This window comes from Wolffia australiana, chromosome 6 (assembly GCF_029677425.1).
Source record: "Wolffia australiana isolate 7733 chromosome 6, ASM2967742v1".
NCBI classification, from domain to species: domain Eukaryota; kingdom Viridiplantae; phylum Streptophyta; class Magnoliopsida; order Alismatales; family Araceae; genus Wolffia; species Wolffia australiana.
In genome coordinates this window covers 18,627,064-18,645,150 of record NC_135840.1, presented here as the reverse complement: position 1 = coordinate 18,645,150, position 18,087 = coordinate 18,627,064, and the positions used below count along the sequence as shown (strand labels likewise).

Here is an 18,087-nt window from a genome sequence, read left to right as displayed (position 1 = left end):
TTGATAAGGATATTGAAACAGTTGGATAGAATAAAACCTTATGATGAAAATTCTTGATTCTGTAACACTTAGTGTGGAGATATTAAGGAGAGATAGCTGATGTTCTTTGGAGTAAGAGTTCATATTAAAATTTATTATAATTCAAAGAGAGACCATTGGACAACCTGATTTAAAGTTAGAGTTTCTCGAATCCTTGAATTTAATTTCTTGTCAAAAAATAAGAAATCCCTTTTCTTCCTAATAATTACTCTCTCGATTGACATGATTTTGGATCCATTGTATTAGTCTTTATCAAAAAATTGGAACAACCACAAGAAGAAGATTTTGTGGGGTGTATATTTTTCAAATGGTCCAGTATACACATAGTCTACCATTTGGAGAAGAAGGAAAGGTAAGGGAACATAAAAGCATATGGAAATTAACCTGGCCAACTGATAAAAAACAGACGGCATGGATTTCTCACGTTCCTTAAGGAAGATGTCTGACATGATCCTCTCTATGCAAACTACGTACACCCACATCTAAGAATAAAGACACAGAATCAGACTTTCTTTGCAACCCCCCACCCAGCCTGCTTCTGTGACTCCTAATCTGATCACTCACTAAGGAAACATGTAACCCATCAAGCTAGCACAATAGCTTGCTTTAGAAACCTCATAAGACCACAAAATTGTGCAGTACATTAAGATTACCCTTTAAATTATATATTTTTGCTTAATAAAATCATTTACTCATCAAGTGAATCCCTAAAATATTTATTAATGTCTTAACATCTTGAAAATACAACTTGAGAAAATTTTTCGAGTAATTTTCATCTTCATTTAATCAATTTTTATCAACTTTTTTTATTTTAATATAAAATAAGTAAATTTATTTAAGGCATGAATATGAAAATATGTTTAAAGTAAATGATAGCATCCATTATTTTAATCAATTGTACAAAATGATGATAAATGCAATAAAAATGCATGTTATCGGTCCTATATGTGGATAATATGCATATTTTGCTAATAAATTAATGAAATAAAAGTTGGGGTCTAACTGTCACTGATATTTGAGTGAATATATAAAAATTATAGGACCTTGGCTGATAAAAGAATTTGAACAGATAGTGATTAGCAAAGGTCATCTCCACAAGGAACATAGAATAAATATTTTATAAAAAATGAAGTACGGTGAAATGAGAAGGATGAAAAGGATAAATATATGCAATAATTAGCATATATAAAAATGTTTATAAATCTGGATAAAGGGGATTGTGAATGAAGATGATGTGGAAACTAGATATGGATGGGTGACATGTATGGATGATATGGATGATATGGATGATATGTATACATGTGGATAAGTATATGTGGATCAATGGACATGTGTATATAAATGGATGAATGTAGAAAAGAAGAGGATGGCAAAAGCACAAGTAGACTCAACATGGATGAATTTAGATAAGAAGAGGACGGCAGAAGCACAAGTAGACTCAACATGGATGAATGTTCAAAAGAACGACATCATTATATAATGCTAAGATCAAGGGAGGTTATTTATCTCATTGTAGAGCCCTGCCATTTGTCTTTCATCTTCTAACTTCTATCAATGATTGGCACCATAAAAACTTTTTGGATCTTAAAATCACTTCATTTCATGGCCTTATATAGTAGGATGAATTCTAACCTGATTTTTATGTGGATAGATGGTCTATCTATGAATCAGAGGGTATGAATGGATAGAGGGGAGAGAGATAGAGATGAAGCGTGCCTCAGCATCTCAGCCCAAGACTCCTCCAAGATCATCAGATATCTTGATTTTAAATTGAATCATTCTTAGTCATCATATTTCACTCTCTCCATCAATCCATGCATCTAGTTGCAAGTGTATCACAGAATTCTCAGATCTCCCAAAGCTTCTGTCCCCTTTTTCACCATTTTGAATCATGACATGACATTTCTTTGTCAATTAAAATGAGACCTTGTATTCTCTAAAAATTCTACTTCATGATCTATATTGATGTTCTTTCAGTAAATTAACAGTCACACGGTTTACATGCTTTCTTGGCATTCAAAATTAATGGATTTTTTTTGACGAAAACTTTATGGATGTTACTATATTAATGCAAATTGCTTTGTTGGTCTTCAAATTCCATTCATCACAATTCAAATTGGTCTATTATTTCATTGGTCCATGTTGATGGATATTATTTGACAGTCAAGCCAAATCACACCACATTTATTAAAGTTCATTGAATAAAATATTATGTTCATTATTATTCCAGTCTGATGCTCATAATGAAGTTCATGAATACGTGCAATGATATTGTATAAGTAGGATCAGTTAGTGTTATTCTTTTTGATAATTTGATGTCCATATCAACTATCCATCGACACTAAGGACAGATATTGGGTGCTCTTTGGAGAAAGAGTTCATTGAATTCATTTGTACGAATCCCTCAATGGTATTAAACCTAAACATCAATCAGGTTGATTCAAGTCACGGTTGTATAAGTAATCCACTGACGTGAGACACCAAGGACATCTTGTGAGTGGACGACTATGTTTTGACTATGACTTATGAGCCTCTAATCATGGGATTAAAACAAGTCATAGCTTAGATATAGTAAGAAGCTCACTGAGATGATTGAGTAGTCAAGACAAGATCATCTGCCCTCAGTATAAGAGGAGATTGACTCAAGGAAGACGATGCAGCAAATCTCTGGCCCTGGTTCTGAGGATATTGGAGAAGAAATTCTCCAATGAACATTGGATAATTTATTCTCCCCATTATGCATCAGTACTAATCGAATGATGGACTAGGGTTTGATGATAAACCATGCAATAAGTTGTTCAAAAGTCTCCCAAAAATGTAGGATTATACATATGCGGTATTCGATGACAGTAAAGGTTGCATGAGAGATTTCAAACACTACTTGGTATCTTTTAAAGCACGGGGTGTAGCTTGGCACCCCACGGGCTGGAAATTTAGCCTAGTGATTGGATTAAATAGATCCTCAATTAATATTTATGTTCATATGGTCGATTCATAAGGTTGGCCAATAATTGTCATTTGACCACTAGAGTTATTATCTAGAATGATACGCGGGCCTAGAGGGTCACACCCATAAGATCACAGGGGATCGGTGAATATATTTTACTTTATGGGGTGATAAAGCACAAATAGGTATGCTAATGTAGTTGTTATCAATTCACTTCTATCAAATAATATTCATAGAGTTTTCAATATCACTCAAAGATGTACAGTAGAGAGTAAGGTATTTTCCTCATGATTGGCTCTTAGAGTTAGAATTACATAATGAGCTAAAAGGTAGGGATAATGATTTCCAATATGGTAATAGCCATAAGAAATTTTATGATTATTGATATTTGAATTCCAGATAGGAAAAATTGTGAAAGAAATCTTTGAAGATGGTTAATTAGAATGTAAAGAGGTATTTAGGGTGATGAGAATTAGCAAGAAATGAATAAAATCAAAATCACTATTAAGGAAAATAAAGAACACTACTACGTGTTTGTAGAAATAGCTAATAGAAAGAGTGAGCTTGTATGTTTTTATAAAGAGAACTTCACCTACTGATTTTATTCATAAATCAAAATTTTTATTATGACATTATATGTATATTACAGAATTAAGGTAATTTTTATCGAATCGTTAGAAGTTGATCTTTAGTAGAAAATTCATATACTTTTTTTGAAAAAACTATGAGTATGATGTATTCGATGAAGTGCTTGAATGAGGGAGAGTCGTTATATGGTATCTTTTATGCAGAATGCAAATGACTTTATAGTGTTCTAACACCTAGGAAACAGATGAGTTGAGACGTGCAACTCTATAAAGTTGTCAGTTATTTTTAATGATTTTGGAGTGGATTAGAATTATTTATAAAAATCGATTAAATTTGTTTGTAAATCAATGCGGATCAACTGTTAGAGAAAATGCTTACAAGAAATATTTTTTACTGAAATCATAAAACTTTGGGCTGTAATGTTGTGTATTACGCTCCTAAATGGGTTTACAATATTAGAGAGTTTCAACTATTTCTATCTGAAATTTGATTACTTACTGGAATACTCTTCCGTTTGGGTTCGTTGATGGCTTCAGATCCTCTTGCGGTCGAGTCTTGTTTTAGGTAAGTCCTCAATCCTCTCCTCCATTCTCAGCTTCTTGTCATCTCTTTTCAGGTTGAAAAACTGTCACTTTTCTTAACCAAGAGTTTCCTAGAAGAATCAGAATGATTTGAAAGAGTTTTTGACTCTTCCATTTGTTCTAAAATTCAATTTTCACGATGGTGAATTGGACTGCTTCCTGGTAGCCAAATTCTGATTTTTATAGGTGCTAGCTCCGACAAGAACCTCCCTTGCTCGTTATGGGGTCATTCCCTCCTGTTTTCCAGCAACGATTATCAGAGATCCCCTTTTCGTCGCCGCAATTCACTCGCAAGCGATGGGAATGCCAGTGAGAGGTAGAGGAAATTGATTTTGCCCCCTCCCATTAGATCCCTGTCGCTGTGGACCCTCTTAATCTTGGTGGTCCTCACACAGTCAGCACCTCCTTGTCAGCACTTTCTCTTGACGGCCACTTTTTTCATTGGTCTATGTTAGTTACCACCGCTGATTTGGCACCTGTAAAAGAGAGATATATATATAAAGAAATTAAATTGAATCTAACCATTTGATCTTCTTAGAGAAGATTAACGGTAAGGATTAAATTGCTTGTTTAAATAAAAGTCCATTTAGACTCGGGCTTCAGACTAGGTCAAAGTGAAGCCCAACATTGGCTTTCTCTGTGATTTCTACCTTGGTCAGCCCGAGCCTATCTAAAATCTCTAGTTTGTTAAATCCATATCGAAAGATTTAGAATTCCCAAAAAGAATATAAATGTCAAAACCATATATTTTTGAATTTAAAATAAAAAAATGAAGTCTCCAGCACGTGGGCATAGCGGAAGTGACGTTGCGTGTACCTGAGTTCTGTCGTGTATGCCCTTAAGACTATGGCTACACATGAGGCTTGCAGTTGTGGCGCTTAACAGTCAGGCTACAGCTGCAGATGTGGCTGTAAGTATAACCCTTGGCGGCTCCTTCGGGGCCACAACATTCTTTTTTCTATCTTTATTTTTACTTAACAAACAATTTACTTATCATATCATAAACAATGTCATAATCATGATAAATTCATAAGAAATAGGAGAAATTCATACTATGGGAATTGATGCATGAAATGAAATTTTATTAATCACATATCAAGAAATATTTATGCTAATTCCATCATATAGACTGTTGGGTTCTATGCCTTGGTTCGTCTATGCAAAACACATTTTCATTGATGAAAAAGCATGTCGATCAATTCATAATCAATCTTTAAAATGAAATATTGAATGTACCTTTTCAGGTAACTTATTCCACCCTTGACATGCTCACTTTGAGTTCGTTCCGAAGTTGTTCACGTGTCCGGCCTCTTGAAGTATCCACGCGATCACTCGGCGCTTAGATCTCCACCTCTTCCTCTTTAACTCTTCTTAGAGACTCTCTCCTTGGTTGATGTAGAGAATGAAGAAAGGGAGGGGCACTCAAATCGGGCTTGCATGGGTGCTTAAAATGAGACCCCTTTCCCTCTTTATATTTCACTTTGGGTTTTTCTCAGAAAACCCTAGAAAGTAAAATATACCCACCAATGCCCTTATGACCTTGTGCGTGTGACCCTCTAGGCCCATGTATCATTCTAGTTAATGACTTTAGTGGCCCAATAATATTTATTGACCAACCTAATTAATTAACTATATCAACATATTGATTAATTAAATAAGGATCGATTTAACCCAATCGATAGGTTAAGTTTCTAACCCGTGGGGTGCCAAACTACACCTCGTGCTCTAGAAGGTACCGAGTAGTCTCGAACTCTCTCATGGAACCTTTACCATCATTAGTTACCATATATGTATAATACATCATCCGCGCGAGACTTTCGAAGGACTTAGGGTATGGTTTATCATCAAACCCTAATCCGTCATTCGATTAGTAATGACGCGAAACGGAGATCATTGGAGAATGCCTTCTCCAATATTCTCACTACCTTGGCCAAGGATTTTTCTGCATCGTCTTCCTTGGGTCAATCTCCTCTTATACCGAGGGAGGATGATCCTGTCTTGACCACTCAATCATCCCCTAAGCTTCTTACTACATCCAATCTATAACTTATTTGAATCCCATGATTAGAGGCTCGTAAGTCATAGTCAAAACGTAGTCGTCAACACACGAGATTTCCATGGTGTCTCAGGTAAGTGGATCACTTATACAATCGTGACTTGAATCAACCTAATTAACGTTTAGGTATAATACCATTCAGGGATTTGTACAGATCAATTCAGTGAACTCTTTCCCTAAAGAGCACCCACAATCTGTCCTTAATGTCGCCACACTAATAGCCACATGATCAGCTATACTTATTGTCTAAGTAGGATCAGCTAGTGCTATTTGATAACATGCATTTATAGTGCCTTATATTATTACATTTATGTGTCTTTATGCATTAAATTACTCATATTTGTATGTTATCAAGCTTAAAATGATTAAATCTATTTTTAGAATGATTTTCTGAATTTTCTACTTTTTTTAGAATTTTTCTAACAATATATTCTAAAAGAATATTGCTTTTGAGATAGAATATGATTTTTATGGAATTTTTTGATATTAATTTTGGAAATATATGATTTTTATGAGTCAAAATATGTATTTATACTTATTTTTTGGGCTTTTATTTTATTTAATATGAAATTTTAAGTATTTTGGATTTTTTATGGCATAGGGTGACGTGGCGCGCCGATGCGCCGCCATGTCAACATCGAGAAAGAGATTTTTTTCTTTATTTTTTGTCCTTTTGTCGTATGCATGTGGCACAGAATGCGAAAAGCCACGGAATGCGAAAAGCCACGGAATGCGAAAAGCCACGGAATACGAAAAGCCATGAAATACGAAAAGCCACGGAATATGAAAAGCCATGGAATACGAAAAGCCACAGAATACCAAGTGCTTTGACTTCTTAACTGGCACAAAACCGATGACATTGATGAGGAGAGAGAAGAAATTAATGGCTAGGATTGCTTCAACTTCCAACGGCCATAACTTTTGATCTTCCCCTCCTCTTTCTATCCATACCCTCTTATCTATAAATAGAGGCCTGGATCATTGTAAAATTCATCTTGAACTTGCTTCCTACTTTTGTGGGCTGATTGAAAGATAATGAGTTTTGAGATCCATCAAGAGTGTTCTTGGTGTCTTGGGTGTGTGGGAAGAGACATAAGAGAAGAGGGGGAACTTACCGGCACTCGCAAATCGCGGTGATCCTAGCGGAACGTAAGGATCTAAGGTAAGTGTCTTCGTCTTATCATAGTTATATTTTTTTATCAATATTTCATTTATCACTTCACTTAATTACGTCCCAATTCTCTCATCTCTCCATCCTTGCCATCGTACCACTCCATATCCAACCGCTATTCTCATTCATATTGTCGTTCATCATCATATCCATCACAATCACTCTCTCTTTTCTTTAAGTTAAATTAGCTTATAATTACATATCTTTTATCGATATCACTAGCTCACGTCCTCAAATCTTGCTTTCGTCGATCCGCTCGTCCATCATCACTAGTATAAGAAAGTAATTCCTTAATCATCGTTCCCTGTGGAGACGATCCTTACTCATCACTAACTAAGTATCTTTAAGTGCGGTTAAATATATTTTATTGAATAATCTCAATCACCAACGAAGAATTTTAACCCTAAAATTGATATTATCGCTATTATATCTGGGTAATTCGATGTCTGTCTTGACTATCCATCAAATAAGAATATTTATAATACATGTTTAAAGAGTAGTCATCACTGTTTTATGATCTCATCATAATTCACTAAGTCATTGCTCATATTCATGGACTCCATAATAAACATCACACGGAATAATAATGAAAGTAAATATTGTATTCAATGAACTTAAATAAACATGGTACTGTGATTGGATTGACTGCCACATAATATCCATCATAGGCAACATGTAAATTTTATAGTAACAAACTACATGCATGAATTTGAATATGTCATGGGGTTTTTAGAAAAACTTAAGTAAAATATAAATAAAGAAAGGACACCCACTTTAATAACCCTGGCCAGAAAAAATTGGAAGCCCCCCCTTTCCCCATTTTCATGTCTTCTCCACTCAACCACGGAGAGTGTCTTGAAGGAGAGTTGGAGAAGAAGTAGAGATCCACAAGCAACATGATCGTGTGGATACTTCAAGAGACCAGGCATGTGAATGGCTTTAAAATTATCTAACAGGTACACGTCAAAGGTGGAACAAGTTCCCCATAAGTTACAAATTATGTATTTGTTTAAAGATCAATTTGGAATCGATAATCACTTTCGCATCCATGGAAAAACTTGTTTTCCATGATTGAACCAAGGCACAAAACTCAACACATGTGTCCCAACATATTTACTGAAAATTAGGGTATAATGAATATAAATTATAATCTTTTACTCATAAATAATCTGACTAGATAACGAGAAGCAAGGGTCATCTCCATCAGAACATATCTTAGGGATATAGCTTTATCTATCGAGTGAATTTAACATGATGAGAGTGGTTAGAGATATTGATTAGAGATAGGGATAACACCTATGTAATAGGAATACGAGGTGTGGTAGATACATGTTCGTAAACAAAGTGACTGAAAATGAAAGGTTAGGATAAGGAAGACATGAAGAGGTGACGTTAAGTTGAGATGAGAACTGATGAGAAATGATAATAAGAACTACCTGATTTAGGGTTTAATATTTTAGGGTTTAGTAAAAGTTAGGAGGGTTTGAAGGTGACACGTGATAGAGATGATGGTCTCAGATGTGATGATGAAAGTGGTAGAAGTAGGAGTAGAGTGATGAGTGAAATGTAGGAAAATAGTGCTCTAGGTTCTCATTGATAAGTAGAGGGTGGAACACGTGAGTAGATTGTGACATCATAGGTGATGTGTGAGGTGGATGGTAGATGATGATGATACATAGGTATAGATGAAGGGTGATGATGGGTATTATCTATCTAAATGAATGTGTTGAAGAATGATCAATCTAATGCAAGATACTATTCTTAGATCCCTATTTTTGGTCAGGATTAAGTCATCTTCCTGATGCAGATGAGCCTCCCCGCTTATCTTTGGACCTTCTTCAAGCACCCTAGACACCAAGACACTTTTGAGGAATTTCAGAACTTCACTTGTTTTCAATATGCTTCTCTAGGAGGAAGTGAGATTAAAAATGTTTTTTTATAAAGATCAGGGGCTCAATTTAGAAATTTAACCATATGGATGGATAAAAACAAAAATATGACGATGCCCTCAAAATTTTAGCTCAATCGAAGTTCTAGATCGTCGGATATCAACCCTAAAGTTGGACAATTCCTAGTTGTTGATTTCATCCAAAGATTTTTCTCTCCTTGTACTCATCAGCGTTGTCATGTCAATTTGTGGGGTTTTGTCTCATCATTGGATTAAATTTAACTATCGGTTTAGATGGTCTCACATCATCTTCAATCGACGCTCACTATCACACCATGTTTTGCTTCCTGAAAAAGAGAAAAAGTAGGAATAATGGTATGTTCAAAATAAGAATATTTTAATAAAAAGAGGATGTGCGATATGGCACTGCGTCAGTGCCTGCCACATTAGTGTCATATGCACATGTATGCGACATGTGTACACGTGGCGACATGTATCATGTGACGCGTCATGAGGCGTAACCATTTTTTTACTTGTCAATAGAGTAATAATTTATTATATAATAATTTTTAAATTCAAATTTGCCTCAATCTCCATGCAACATTAATGCGAAAAGTGCCACCTTTTTATTGGACCACATCACCCTTGCAATAAGAGAAATAGGAGATAGAGTCGTTTGCATTTAAAGCCATTATGACAACACTAAGTGTGATTCCAATAATTAAGGCGGTTTACTAATTGGCTGTCATCAAATATAAATCATAATCACTGGTTGGCGCCATTTGACAAATCAAATGGTGACATGTGGCATGGCAGAAATATAAACTCCAAAAATATCCTAAAATTCATATAAAATTAAATATAAACCAAAAAATATAAATAGTTATATATTGACATAGAAAATTCATATCTGGATGAATATAATGTCTAAAAATTCAAGAAAAATCATATCGTAACACAAAATTATTTTCTTTTAGAGTATGTTGTCAAAAAAATTCCAAAAAATACGTAAAGGTAAATACAAAAAATCAAAATATTATTCTAAGAATGGATTTAATCATTTTTTGCTTGATATAACACAATATACATAATTTAATGTGAATAAATTTGTCAATATTTTCATAGTATCCTATCAATACTGTGTTATCAGTGCTCTTTAGCCAAAAATATTTGTAGAATTGATTTCTATGATCACCTAAATGGTATCATGTTAAACTATCTATCAGGCTGCTTCAGATCATAGATTCGCATCCTTAGACTTGAGACTCCAAAGACATCTTATGGATGGACGATTATATTTCAACTATAACCTAGGTAGTTTTACCCATGGAATTCCAAAATGTTTTAGCTCAAGTCCAGCAAGAAGTCCACAAATATGATTGAGTTATAAAGACGGGATCATCTGTTGTTAGTTAAGATGATATACCTAAATGAAGATGATGTACCTAAATGAAGATGATGTGATGCAGTCATTGTTCAAGGCAATGGAATAGCTAAAAGGAGTTTGCAGATGATTCCTTAACACATAAGCACTAACTCCAATGATCAATTAAGTTTTGATAGTTGATAATACCTTATGTCATCCTAAAGTGACAAGTAGATGAGTGACTATATATTTATGTTTGCTGAAGACAAAAATGTTGAATGAATGAGTTAATATACTACTTTGTATCTTCTAAACACGAGGTGTTGATTGACCTCCCATGGGCTACACACACAACCTATCGAGTGGGGTAAATTTATCCATGATTAATTAATCTTTATGATTATATCGATAATTAATTTGGAAGGCCAGTAAGGGTTTTTTGGCTATCAGGATTCACTAACTAGATTGATACAGGGGCCTACAGGGCCACATGAAAATGCTATTTCAAATGTCATAATATATAATTAAAGTTTAGGGTCTTTAATTAGTTTTTTTAGTTCATAATAAATAAGGGAATGAAATTCACCTAGGCAAAAATAATTCAAGTACTCATCCATCTTCTCCCCTCTCCTCTTTGCTCCTATGCACTATTGATGCAATGTAATGACATACCAATGATGATGGAGTAATCACGGGAGTCGTCAAGATATAGGAGGATACTTAATTTGTCAGGGGTTGCATAGATACATCTAGACGTTGGACACATGAACATCATAACACATCTTACAGAAGGAACTGATAAATTTTTTATCCTTTTTGTGCACATGATTTCATAATAAGTTTTGTCTTAATCAAGGCCCTAAAACACAATAGCTTGTGGGCTTTTTTGCAAACAATGGGAAGTGAACAACGGAAATGCATCATGTTTGATATAGTATGCATCTAGTCTTACCTCACAACGAATGAGGGGAGTATGGACACTAGACACATTCAAGGTGGGGAACAAAAACTATGATAAATTTTTATGGCATATAATAAAATGTTTTCCAAAGATGCATACTTAGACATTTAGCTTCAAAAGTAGGGATGTTTTTTTTTGTGATCCGCGATTAGGCCTTCCTTTATGATAAGGTTTGGATTTCAGAACCATAATTTATGGAACCCACAAACTATATGTCCTCCCACCATGCATGGTTAGGGTTTCCCATTTTATACCAAAATTTGGTAAAAACAGACCAAATCAATACCATCGGTGAGGTAATCACGGGTTTACCGAAACTTTGGAACTGGATTCGATACTCCAATCAAACGAAACCGAAAACCAGATCAAACTTGAGGGGGGGAATATAAATGAATGGAGATGTAGGGATTCGAAGCTGGGATGTCTGAACAAACAAAGAGATCATTTTTATGCTTGATTGTTATGTGAATACACCATTATATTCAAATATGCAAATAACATAAATACACAAATTGGGAAATACACAAGTATGCAAATACACAAATATGTATAAGTGAAAATACATAAATATACAACAATTCAAATGCCTAACCACATAATTACTTAAATATGTAAATAGCTAAATACCTAAATATTAAAAATTTTAAATCCATAAATATTTAATTTATAAGTGCGTACATTCAAATATAATTATAAATATATAAAAATGTGCAGAAATACAGTTTTGTCTTTGATTGTGTAGTGACAAAAAAGGAGTCTTCACCTAGTACAAATATTTGTTTAACTCTTTTCATTAATATGTTTTACCTTGAATTTGATCTTTAAACTTTCAATATGACTTTTTCAGATACATGTGACCAAACTTATAGGTTTTACCAAACTAAAACTGATATTGGCTGAAACGAGACGGTACCAAATTTTAGGTAAAAGTACAAGTTTTTGGCATTAACCGATACCGAGACCAAAATGTCATTCCCAAGGATTGGTTGTGCAGTATTGGGTGGTTATTTTTTATGAATAAAAGTATGTCAGCTTATCAGTTTTGGACTCTATCTCTTCATTGACCTTTTGTTGCTCATCTCTTTGTTATCTATCTCTCTCGTTCTCATCTTTCTCTCCTTGGTCATTTATCATATTTCTCTCTCTATCTCTTCCATCTCATCTCTCGCTTATCACTCTCCATTTTCACCTCTCTTATCTCTATCATTATTCATCTCTCTCCGATCTTATGGTTCCCATCTCTTTCTCCGTCACTGTAGTTCTCATCTTATCCAACTCTCCGCTATCTCATCTCTATTGCCTCTTGTTTCTCATATCTCTCATCTATCCCAGATGTCTCTCTCATATCAAATTTCTTATCTCCCTCATTTCTGGTTATCTTATTTCTAATCTTTCCTCCTTTTCTTCTTTTTATCATTCCATAAGACTTTAAAATGATAAATTCAACATTTTATTTTAATTAGAAATGTATACGAATTGGGCAGTTTGAGCAATGCACAGTGAGGATCTACATGGAATGGGAAAAAAGTTTTGTTCGTTTCTGAACGTGTGAATGTTTGTGAATTAACACAAACATGAACCACAAAAAATCTATCAACCGTGTTTGCAAACAGATGAACAATATGTGAGTTGGAGGTAAGAATTTCCCATTGCAGAAATGATTTTGAGATTATAAGGCCGAAAGATTTCTTTCTGTCTTTGCCTGATTGGAAGAACTCCCTTCACAGCAGCAGGACTATAGAGGCACTCTCTTATGTAATGTACAGCCAAACCCATGCACTATATTAAGTAGAACTCGAGTGTTGATTCTTTGTACATAATTGCCACATGCATGATAATCTTGTTTTAATTTTATTTTTTTACAACAAAAGGTGGCCTCTTTTTATTACTATGATATGATGAAAAATTATTTTTTAATTGTTTGATTTGTTCAGTTATTTATTTCCATCTATCACGATTATAAAACTGACAAATGTATTTGTTTGAATTTTCTCTCAAGAATCATTTCAACACTGATTTTTTCAAACTGGAAGACGAGATTATGGAGACAAACATGACTTATTTTTTAATGAAATTGAAAAACTGGTCTACTATCTCAATGAAAGTGCTACTTTTTCAATAACGTAGCTTTTTAATAATATATGTTTTTTTAATGCTTTGGGCAAACATGAGGATAATTTAATATAAGAAGACAGGGACTGCAAAAAATGCTATTGTCTTAGTTATTTATAGTTAAATTATACAATTAATTAATACGCTTGTAATCAAAATTCGGTACACATTTATATGTTTAATTACCTCTTTTTCTATATTATTCACCTGTCTGAATTCTCGCAGAACAGCCAAATGTTCACAATCAAACCAAACACAAACACAAACATTTAATTATTTATAGTTAAATCATACAATTAATCAATACGCTTGTAATCGAATGTCGGTATACATTTATATCTTTAATCCCCTCTTTTCAATATCATTCACCAGTCTGAATTTCTCGCCAAACAGCCGAATGTTCACAATCAAACCAAACACAAGCACAAACACAAACACAAACACATTTTTTGACAGTCGACCCATTAACAAACACCGAACTTCCCACCCCTATTTCCACCCCAGAACTGTATTGCTCACCGGCCCAGGGGTTTGGGGCAGTAGGAAATTTACTCTGTTGGGCCAAATTTCCGCCCCGTATCGACCATCCCAACTCAAATGTGCATAAAAAATATGAAAATATTCCAACTTTAGAAGGGTGCATACCATGTGCCTTGTCAATCTCTGGCATCAATACTAGTTGCCTAAAGCATGATGTTTATGACTGTTGTGTGATCCCAGCATTCTTACAGTGCTTCTCATATTTGGACACTCTAAAATTGACTATATATATATTTGCTGATTGAACATCAAGGTTTATAGGAATATGATTATAAGACAAGATTAGTTGACTGACTAAGATGGGTAAATAACCATGTTGATCCTCTTCTTCTCATCTTCTGTAAACTAGCAGAAGTATTTGGATATCTCAAATGGAGAAGTAGAAATCATTAGCAAGTTTAGCTTAACTGTGATTTAACTACCTTTTTATGACGTTAACCCTTTTCATGTTTTTAGGAGCAATGAACGGGATAATAAAATTACACATGCTCCAATACATGACAGTTTCATACGCTGACAAATCACATAACTTTTCATACAAGTTGATAACTACATCAACAAATTAAAAATAAAAAACATCATAAATTCCTCTTTAAAAGATTGTAAGGCTGAACTTATATGATAAAAGAGAACTGCTCTTCGAGAATAATTTGGCTTTCATTAATATTAGAAAATTAATTCAATCAAGAAACTGACTCTTTGCAAAAAAATCAACAAATGTTTAACTTGTTTTCGGATAGAAAGACCAAAAATTTCCTCCGCCAGGAGATTATTATAGTAGAACAGAGTCTTGGCTGAACGGATTTAGGTAGCCTAAAGAGAATCTAAGGAAATACAAGTTGGACAGTCTGAAGAAAATTTACGACTTCAGACAATCCCCGTAATAAATTTTAAGAATACTTATTAAAACTCTGATTCAGCCCCCACTTTCAAATTATGGGTTTATCAAATATCAGCAATTGACGTTGAAATAACGATATATTTGACGGTAACAGACGATCTATAATATCAAATTGTCTTTTCATTATATGTCCAACTGTCGAATACCCTCAACTGAATCAAGGACGTGTTTAATGTTTCATTGAATATCAACAAACTGCCTTTTCAGCCAGTAACTACAAAGGCTGATTGATCAGATCAAACGTCAGAAAAGTACTTTGATCACTGAATTAGCTAGATGCATTCAAAGACGGTGAATTATCTCATGACAAACAAGAAGTCATGGTTTTTTTTATATTTCCCTGATGAAAATTAAGATTCTCTCTCTAGAGTACAAATCATCGGTCGTCAAAAGATCATAATTCGAAGTTGAAACAGCAAAATAATTGATGATGATTTACAGTCCGTAAGTATCTAATAGTCCAACACCCTCAATTAAATCCAATCCAAGATATAGTAACATTGCAATGGAAGCCCACAGTGTATATTCGGCTAGTAATTACAAGGATGACTGATATAATCAAACAACAAAAAAACTAATTCAGTGGGCGAAAAGCATATTCGGATTAAAAACACCCAGACCTGCCAAATCAGAAGCGCTGGGCCTTGCAGGGCTTGAAGGAACAAGCACCATGGCCTTGGCCGCCACGAGCTTCTTCCTTAGCGGACATACAGGGCCGCTTAATCCAGTTAGAAAACGAGGAAAGCAGTCTTCCCTGGGCATAGCCGGAACTATAACAGAGTTTTCAGGATCAAGAATTGGGGACGAGACATCTTCTTCGGAAATCGTAACCTTGGGGATTGAAAAGGATCTTCTTTTGGAGTCCCGTAATCTCGCGAGGGCCCCCGGACGAAGAAATTTGTGCAGTTTCTGCTCGATTTTTGACGAGGAACTTGAGATTTCCCTGTTTCTTACCCTCTCCTTCATGGCCACTGCTTCCGCCCGCGAGCTAGAGAGAGAGAGGAACAGGTAAAAAAGAGTGATGGAGAGTCCTTATATAGGGAAGTGAGAGATAGTGAAAGAGGCGGGAAAACATCCGTTTGAAATAGGAAGTTCCATTTTTTGGAGATATGTCCATTTGAAATCAAAATTAGAGATATGCCCTCCTAAACGTTTTAGTGACGAGTAGGGAACTGCCCCGACTTTACGGGACGGGTGACGAACGGTGACGGATGGGGACGTGACGAGTATTTTGTCACGTCTCCATCCCCTCACACGTCCCAGGCTTTTGAAAAAATCCATCACACTCCCGTCACGAGTCACCCCAGTAGTCATCCCGTCGCTGTCTTGTCACCAGACAACGTCACCGTTAGAGGTGACGAAAATTCAAAGCTCAGTTCCCCTCTCTCTCTCTCTCTCTCTCTCTCTCTATCGTAAGGAGATCATTTTTTAAGTTTTTTCTGACAATTTTTCAATGTTTTTACAAATCCGTCACCGACATCATCCGTGACATCCATCCCGTCACGTCACCCGTCCGAGGGCCTCCGTCACCGTCACGTCACCATCGCACATTTTTCGTCACCGTCACTATAGCGTCATTCGTCACAGTGCCGTCACCGTGACGTGTGACGTGACAGTTGACGTCTGTCATTGCCTAGTGTGGAGATGTGAGTGTGAAAAAAGAGGGGCAAAATAAAGACTCTAATTATGTAAGGGTGTGTAAATAAAGGGTGCTTTTGCAATAGAAATTTTAGGTGGGTGAAAGGGAGATTCATACTGTTTTAGGGGCAGGGATCAGGAATTCAATCTGATCTACCTAGTGTTTGATTTGATCGAGCATTGGATTGATCAAATCTGAGCCTCGATCAATCGGGTCAGAAAATCAATTTGGACTTGATTTAGACCATTGGTCGTATCGCGTTAAACAATTTGGCCCAATGTTTGGATCAAATAACACGAACCAATTTGGTTAGTATCATATGAAATTGTTCACTTGTTTTTAATGAAATATGTGTAAAAAATAAATTAGACGGAGAAGGAGAGGGACGGAAGAGAGAGCATGAGAGAGAGAGCCAGATAGAACCAGAGATAGTGAGGGAGTAAGTGGGAGTGCCAAAGAGAAAGTGAGAGAGTGAGAATGAGTGAGAGAGAGTGAGTGAGATAGCGAGAACGAGTGAGTGAGAGAGTGAGAGGGAGTAGTTTGAATTACTCGTTGACTAATTTCCATAATTGAAATCAAATAGACCGAACCTCGAGATCGATCTTGAACAGTCATATTGTTCAATCAAGAAATTTGATCAGTTCAAATTTTGTTTGACCAGCCCAATCATTTTGAACTCTGGTCCCTACTATATTTAAATGATATTTGGTTGGAGGGTTCGATAATTTAAATAAACTTTAGTAAAACCGGACCAAACCAACACCGACAGTTAGTGATTCATATGCTTACTGATATTGGTATGAATCACAAACTAGATCGAAAAAACCTATGTTAAAAGGGGGAAATTAAATTGCATTTCTTCCAATTGACAAATTTCAGAGCTTGGACGTCCCAATGGTGAACAAGACCCTTTCTGCCAACAAACCACTGCCCATTTTTTAAATTAAGTATCAAGTATAAAAACATCCACTTTTTATCTAATATTGTGGTGAATTCATGACGAGAATGGTATTTTTACCCACTAAACAATCTTTATATACAAATACTTGTATTTCTGGTTTTTAATTAGTCTCATAAAAATTAAAATAAAACATATATATATACCTAATTTCTACTTTCCAAATGTATAAACAAGTAGGGAATGATGGTTTTGGTCTCGGTATCTAACCAAGCCCGATTATTTAACTCTCCTAAATAATATTTTTACCTAATTTTTGAAATTGATTTTATCCACCCCAAAACCATTTTTTTATCTAACCAAGACCACACCGAAGTTTAGGTAGATATTTAGGTTTTGG

General features: G+C 35.1%; 1 protein-coding gene across 1 annotated transcript; it reads right to left on the bottom strand.

The window, feature by feature from the left end:
• Positions 1-15,729: 15,729 nt before the first annotated feature.
• On the bottom strand, positions 15,730-16,116 carry LOC144704997 (uncharacterized). The gene has a single exon (XM_078577578.1). The coding sequence runs from the start codon at positions 16,114-16,116 to the stop codon at positions 15,730-15,732; it is 387 nt and encodes a 128-aa protein (XP_078433704.1).
• Positions 16,117-18,087: the final 1,971 nt, after the last annotated feature.